The sequence below is a fragment of the Centropristis striata genome, chromosome 13 (genome assembly GCF_030273125.1).
Source record: "Centropristis striata isolate RG_2023a ecotype Rhode Island chromosome 13, C.striata_1.0, whole genome shotgun sequence".
In the NCBI taxonomy this organism is placed as follows: Eukaryota; Metazoa; Chordata; class Actinopteri; order Perciformes; family Serranidae; genus Centropristis; species Centropristis striata.
The window spans coordinates 33,637,236-33,645,329 of NC_081529.1; the positions used below are offsets into that span (position 1 = coordinate 33,637,236).

At 36.4% G+C, this 8,094-nt stretch overlaps 1 protein-coding gene across 1 annotated transcript in view; it reads right to left on the reverse strand.

Moving 5' to 3' along the window:
* Positions 1–1,621: 1,621 nt before the first annotated feature.
* LOC131983887 (testis-expressed protein 2-like) overlaps positions 1,622–8,094 on the reverse strand; it is a 35,707-nt gene continuing 29,234 nt past the window's right edge. The window contains exons 7-12 of the mRNA XM_059348714.1: positions 7,713–7,812; positions 5,759–5,891; positions 5,510–5,647; positions 4,659–4,868; positions 3,682–3,802; positions 1,622–2,336 (exon numbers count right to left, since the gene is read on the reverse strand). Of these exons, the coding sequence (XP_059204697.1) occupies positions 2,190–2,336; positions 3,682–3,802; positions 4,659–4,868; positions 5,510–5,647; positions 5,759–5,891; positions 7,713–7,812 (849 nt within the window). The 3' untranslated portion in view covers positions 1,622–2,189. The remainder of the gene's footprint in view (positions 2,337–3,681; positions 3,803–4,658; positions 4,869–5,509; positions 5,648–5,758; positions 5,892–7,712; positions 7,813–8,094) is intronic.

The window sequence follows — 8,094 nt, forward strand, 5'->3', positions numbered from 1 at the left end:
ATTTAAAGAATTAAAAAAACATTTTCATTTACTGAAATAAAAATAAAAATGAGAGTTTTTTAAAAAATCCATAACTAACTGAAACTGTATTTTGTGGTTACAAAACTAACTAAAATTACAGTGACAATGTCCTTCGTTTTCGTCTTTGTCAACTTTTTTCATCCGTAAACCTTTTTGGTTGATATGAAATCTATTTCATCTATCTGGTTTTATGACTTAATAACCTTATTGGGGCTGAGATGGATCAGACAAAGGAAATAAAGGAAACATTTATTGTGACTTTTTTGAATCTGGCACCCAACAAATACCCCATTACAAAAAAAAACAAAAAAATTATAAAAACTAAACTAAAACTAAGCATTTTCCAAAAAATAAAAACTTACTAAAACTAACTAATTTGAAAACAAAAAATCACAACAAAATTAAAACTAAAACTGATGAAAAATCCAAAACTATTATAACCTTGGTCTCTACTATATTGTTAGATTTCAATGCCTTTTTAAAAATGTATTATGAAGCAGGTCTATATACACGGTCGCCCATAAAGTTGGAATAATTTTGTTTTCAGACACAATCTTCTGCTAATTGTAGTTTCATTTTCATTGTGATATGTTTGGAAAAGATTGATTCATTAATTTTTGAGAAGATCTACACTTTATCTGTCAAGAATAAATCACATTGTCATAATATTTCATGGAAAGAGATAAAAAAAATATTTATTCCAACTTTGGGCGACTGTAAATACTATTAAAATTATTGCAATGTTCAATCCACAGAGAAATGCACCCGGCACATCTTTAAGAAGAAAATACTTGGTAAGCTTCATGTTTTTTGCAGTGTAAAGCAAGATTTAACGTCAAGTTTTGAACAGTTTTTTATTCAGTGACAAATCCATGAGTACATGAATACTGATTAGAAATAACATGCACCATGGCAGCTTGATTGAACATATTCATCATCATCATCATCATCATTATCATTATGATCTCCTGGTTTTTCACAATAGGCGGGTGTGAATATGGAAAAAACAAAACATCTAACCCTAAAAAAATTGTAACAAAAGGTTTCTCAGCTGTTATTTGTAGTATTAGATGTTCTTAATAACATACTAAAAGTTTAATCTTGACAGATTTACAAACGGTTTTGTTTATCACAATAAATTATAATACCGTGGCTATGAGTCGGGATGCCTGGACATGTGGCTTTTGTTTGAGAAAAAAAGACTTTGGAGTATATATATTTAACCCCTTAACGCCTGAATTTATATAGCTGTATATAAAAAAATGTTTTATGTGTGTTTTTGCCTTTAAGTAGATGGTAAATAATGTTGAGATTATTAATTTCACTTTTGCACAAAAAATAAATTAATAAATTTTGGTATGTTGCAAATTTGCGACAACAGGCATAATGGTCAGTAATAGGATAACAATAACACAGTAATATAACAGTGAAAAAACAATGTTTTATCTATTCACCCTCGTTTACTTATATAAATATGCACGAATATGCACTAACCGGCATTGGGGGAATGCAGACGCTATCTCGGCTGGTTGACTGAGTCAAACGGTTTGTCGCATATTTGCGACAGCAGGCGTTAAGGGGATATATATATATATATATATATATATATATATCTCATGTTTTTAAGTCATACTAACTAACCTCCTGAATCCTTTTTTAGAGTGTACTGTAAACCACTGAGAAATCTTTTGTTAGATTTTTTTTAGGGTTAAACCATATTTGCACCTGACTACAACATATAACATAACAGATCTGTGGATCAACAGATGGATGGTTTGTTTATTCTGCTTTCTTTCATCAGTGCTTGCCAACAACAATCTTGTTTTGATGTGTAAATACATCCAGTTTTTGCATCTTTCTATCAGTGTTGGCATCAAATAATAATAACAATAAAAAAAGTTCCCTTTTTGGTGTTTAATGTGTTCTCGCAGTTCATTCATCCTCCCAGTAGGGGGCACTCTAGCACCGTCCTCACAGCCCCGAGGTCCCTGCTGTGCTCAGCGGGCCTTCAGGAGGCGTTTTATCCTGCACTGGTTCCAACCGACACCCTCAGGATTATCACCAAGCCGGTGCCCAGCTGCAGCAGCCTCGCAATCCATTAGAGACGGACGGCGACGGCTGCTTTATTGCATCGACATAATCCCGTCTGGGGCCTCACCGGGGGGCCGCTACTCCGACAGGTACTCCTGGGACTCCATGGAGGACTGATGGGACGAGGAGTGGAACGAGGACTGGTGGGACGGAGGCGGGTTGTCCAGGCCTGACGTCATCAGGGGAAGGTACAGGTCGTCCATATTGGGCATTACGAGCACTTTCTGATGAGGGACAAAAGGACAAAAACATTTAACAATTGGGGCAATAATTAACCCTTTATAGGGCGAAGAACTGTATTTGGTAACTTCAGTGGATATCAATGAGGTCCCCATGTCTCTCTGTTTGGTCGTAGAACCACATGGATTTCTTCCAGCTAATCAGCAAAGATCAGACTACTAATCAGTATGATAATAATATAATAATATTAACTTTATTGACCTGGACCTCCAATGTAAAAATGAAAGATTTAGGAAAAAACATATGCAAGAAACAGTCGTACAAACAGAGATATTCTTCAGTGACTTGTACCAGGAGAACTTGACTATGACGGCGTATTAGGGCCAAATATGAATAAAAATACAAATACAAATTGCAAATTTACTAGATTAAAGTGGCAAATCTACAAGAAAAAAAGTTGTAGATTTAAGAGATTTAAAGTGGCGAGAAAAAAGTGGGAAAAAAAGCAACTTTTTTCTTGCAGATTCACCACTTTAATCTCACAAATCTGCACATTTTTTTCTTGTAGATTTGCCACTTTAATCTCATAAATTTTGTTCTCAAAATATTACCCCCCTCCGGGTCCGTATGTTTTTTTTGTTTTTTTTTCCACATTCTGACAGTATGTAATATTCTCCAATATTCTCTAGGGTTGAAATTTGGAATTTGCAAGTATTTCAATGAGTGTCCTATTAAGGGTTAAAAGGTAGGCCTCACTGTTGTCTGAATTATTGAGTGTGCTTGAAAGAGCACACTATATACTATCCATCGGGTTTAATCCTAGATTTTATTCTTGTGTTTCTTACATGTTTTTTTTTCGGTCGACTACTCCCAGAGTTCTCATGTACACTAAAAAGATATCAAATTGACCAGCTCGGCCATGACAAGTGTGCTATGACTTTTCTAAGGGTTTTGACAAACGTTTTTCAAATTATTTTGCAAAAACACGCCAAAAAATCCCCCCAATGTTAGCCTATGGAGATGCTAGAATGGATGACATCATAGCTAGAGTGCAGAGGAGGAGAAAAAATTGTCAAAAAATACATTTGGAAACTGTGCTTGAGAATGCAGATACCACTCTAGAAATAATTTTGTTTTATTGAACTCTCGGAATAGTAACAATGACTGTCAATAATACAGTTTGAATGTCGGAAATTTTATCCTTCTCTCTCACAAACAGAGAGACACACACACACACACACACACACACACACACACACACACACTAACAGTTCAAATTGTAACCTAATAATGTATGGGAGAGAGTCCTGGCCCAGAGTCAAGCACACTCAAATTTTTTTTAGAAGCTTTCTAGCTCATTTTATCGTTAGGTTTCCATGATGGACTGACCTGAAATTCACACTGTAGTTTTTTCTCGATCCACTCAGTGACATGTGTGAAGGTGACCTCCCTCTCCCCCAGCGTGGGTCGCACATGAAGGTCTAACCTGGGAGTCACCCGGAAGCTGTACCTGAGAGGACACAACCAGCCACAAAGACCGTGTGAGAAAGACACAAACTTGAACAAACTTCAATTGAATTCATTGTATATAAAGTCCTCCACCAAAAATCTGGGAGTCACATTCGACTGAAGCCTTACTTTTTGACCCACACATCAGAGAAGTTGTCCAGTCCTGATTTTACTACTTACGCTCCATCTCCAAAATCAAACCCATGTTGTTACCCTCCGACCTGGAATACGTTAGGAGCCCTACTGTAAATTTACCTCTAAAGTTCTGGCTGTAAACTCCATGAGGCCAGTTTCAGTTTGATGATGATATACCAAGTAAAACTGGAGACAAGCTCAAATAGATTTAGTATAAAATGATAGAACTGGATGGAACCCTCTTATATGTTAGATTTGACACCTTTGTTCACATCTGCAACGTTTACCGTTTATCACATTTTATGTTGGACTAAAGGACTAAAAAAAGACAGAAAATGACCAAAAAAAGACAGAAAATGACTAAAAAAAGACAGAAAATGACCAAAAAAAGACAGAAAATTACAAAAAAAGACACAAAATGACAAAAAAAGACACAAAATAACTAAAAAAAGACACAAAATGAGAAGACAGAATGACCAAAGAAACACAGAGGACACAAAATAACTAAAAAAGACACAACAACAGACACAAAATGACCAAAAAAGACACAAAAAAGACAGAAAAAGACCAAAAAAGAGACAAAATGACTTACAAAGACACAAAAAGACATGAAAGGGATTAAAAAATTGACAAAAATAGCCAGAGACTCCAGTTAAAAGGTGCTATATAAATAGAGATATTATAATTGTTATTATCATTATAATATGCCAGATATACCATACCATATCCGGTCAGTAGGGGGAGGAGGGATGTTGACGGCCAGAGTCCCTGAGAGCTCCAGGACCTCGACGCTGAGCATCAGAGGCATGTTGGACACCTCGGCGATCTTCTTCCTGATGTACTCGTTCTCCGTGGCTTTCTGGAAGTACTTGGATTTGGCGATCTTGTCCACAAATCTCAAGATCTTCCTACTCGTACTGCCACCAGTGTGCCTGGAGGAGGGATTAGAGACGAGGGCACAGAAGCAGTGAATTAAAAATGAGGACTGGGACGAATCATTTCCACTCCTGGGCATGTCCTAATTACCACATCAGCTCTTTCTATCAGCTGTTTAACCCTCTGGAGTCCACGAAAGTGCACACAAAAGAGCTTCCCTCTAAAGTTTTGGCTTTTCTAGAAGTTTCCATGTCCCATTATTGCATCAACTCTTTTTCAGCAAAGGTTAAAACTACCTCGACCAAGTCTAACATGATTTTACTGAAGTTTTTGAAGAGATTTTTTTTTATTTTGCAGTGTGCATTCAGCATTTCAATGCATTTTTAATGCAATCTTTTGTGTTTAAGGTTTTCTGTGTGTTTTTGTGTTTTTTTTTTGTAATTTTTTGTGTGTTTTCTGTGTGTTTTTGTGGTTTTTTTGCATTTTTATTGTGTTTTTTTATGGGGTTTTTTGTGTGTTTTTTGTATTTTTTCTTGTGTGTTTCTGTGTTCAAAATTTTGATCCAGTAAGTCAAAATGAAAAAATATTACTTGTTAATTAATGGTTATTACAAGGTCCTTAATATAAAGCGTTACCGAAAATTATAAGTTGCCCACTTGAATGTACTTGTACCAGTATATTTAATGTGTTAATTTACCCTTCGGCTGCTACCACTGGGCTCTTCTCTCCTGGAGACCCCTGCGGCTCAGACGGGGGGACTTCCTCTTCATCAGACGAGCCTGCGCTGGATGACTCTTCATCACTATCAGCCAGTATGCAGAGTCTGGGCTTAGAGCTGGAAAACAAACACACCAGAGGTTAGAAGACTTCTTCCTCCACAGGTATTCTCACATCCACCCCCCGTGCTGTCTCTTTATCTTAAAATCTTAAAGGACATGAGGCTCACCCAACATGCTGGGTCTCCAGAACGCTGTGAGCCTCGTCCTCTCCATCTCTACCCAGTTTACACAGGTTCATCTTGGTCTCCAGGGTCATCTGGAGGCAGCCTGTGTACACCACCTCCAGCTCCAGCCACAGACCTGAGGGATAAAGGTCAGGCAGAGATACACTCAAAACAAGCAAACTGTGTGTCTGTTACCTTCTCCTTAGTCTAACATGTAGCTTCTACTCAATAAAATGATGTTTTCTGGTTTAAAACATGTAGTTTTAGTATAAAATGCAACAATTTACTAGAATACTTTATGTTAAAACAACCTAATTAAATTGCTGAATATAATACTCTATTTAGAAATTATTTATTTCCTGAATGCCCTGCTTAACCTGCTGCCCCCGCGAACCGGCCCCAGATAAGCGGAGGAAAATGGATGGATGGATGGATAATTACTATTATGATCGTTTTCATATGATAAAGGTAATCTTTTAGGCTAAACCACTTCAACCTAGCTTTGTTTTGTTGGCTCAGCACAATTAATTCATGTACTTCATTATTTTAAAAAGTAGTTGTAACTACCCTATTCAATAAAGTCTCTTAATAATATCATACAAGTTTAAATGGCCCAAGAAAATTATGTTAGTACGTTATAATTACCCTTACAAATCTAGTTGGACTGACCCTGGTAATTAAGTAACAGTAATGCAAATACATCATGTTGACCCAACATATTTACATTTTGTTCACTTAACAAAACTGTTTCTCGCTAAATTAAAGCATTTTATTTAGATGGAAATTCTTCTGGGAACAAGTTATTTTTTATTTTTTGTTGCAGGAGCGACACCAGACCAACGGAGGATAACTGGGGCTTGTTATTGTCAGTGAAGCTTAGTCAAGGCCAAGAGGATTGCTAATCTCTAAAGCAAGAGACAATGGAAAGCTTTTAGGAGCGGTGAGACAAACTCTATAATGAAACAAATGAGATCATGGTCTAATCCGGCTGCAGGTCGGAGTCTAAGGGAGAAATCTGGGTGACTGTTGGGTGAACTCCTCCACTTACACAGTGGAGAAAGAAAGTCGTCACTACAACTATTTCCTGAATTTGTGTCACTTTGTGGTAATTTTGTATGTTTTTGTAGTTGTTTTGTCCCTTTTTAAAGTTGTTTTGTGGTGTCTTTATAGATATTTGCAGCTATTTTGTCCCTATTTTTGTTGTTTTTTGGTCTCTTTATAATGATTTTGTGATTTTAGGTATTCTTTTTACTAACCCAACAGTTAACTTAAAGGCTCTGTGGGGATTTACTTTGATTCAATGATATTTTGAGTTACAATTCAGGCATCCTGAGGGACATTGGGGCTTTTTAATTTTCATGTTTGATTACATTTTGGCTGAGGTACAAATCTGAGGCTGTGTTTTTTTTAAAGTAGAACCTCAGCTTCTGTAATAAGTCAAAAATAAACTGTGTAAGCAAAATACATAGTTTACTTTGATTGCACTTACTATTATGAGAAGTATATCGAAGTATATACTACAAGGGGTATACATTTATTTAAGTTCATTTAAAGCTGTATTTCAGTGTACTTTTAAAAAGTATGCTAGATTCCAAATACATACAAATATGACAAAGCCATAACTATTAAAAACACACCCATTAAAGTAACAAGAGGGAGTTTTTTAAAGGGTCGCAAAAGGGTTAAATATGATCACCTGAATGCATATATAGGTGCTATATGAAAAAGCTATTAAAGTTTATCCTGTAGATAAATTTCAGGGTAATCCATTAAAAAGTGGTTGAGAAATTTCAATCAAAGCTGCAGATGTCAACCTCATGTGGCTCTGCACAAATCTGTTCCGAATTTCATCCCAATCTGTCCAAAGGTTGCATAAGCAAGAACGTGTACAGAATACAGAGTATTAATCAACACATCAACATGCAACATGAATGAGTATTAATACACACAACTGTACCTCTGCGGTCCAGAGTAGGCGGGGAGGTGCTGAGGACTTGAGGTAGACAAGTCCCCATGTCCAGGTCTGCCAGAGTCAGCTCATTCATAAAGTAGGGCAACTATAACGAGACAACAAACACCATTAACCCTTAATAGGGCTCATTGAAATACTTGCAAATTCCAAATTTCAACCCTAGAGAATATTGGAGGATAAAGAAAAAAGTTTACGAGATTAAAGTAAAATAAAGTGCAGATTTATGAGATTTAAAGTGGTGAATCTGCAAGAAAAAGTTGCTTTTCCCCCACTTTTTTCTCGTAAATCTGCAACTTTTTTCGCACAGATTTGCCACTTTAATCTAGTAAATTTGCAACTTTTTCTCTCAAAATATTAATCTCCCTCC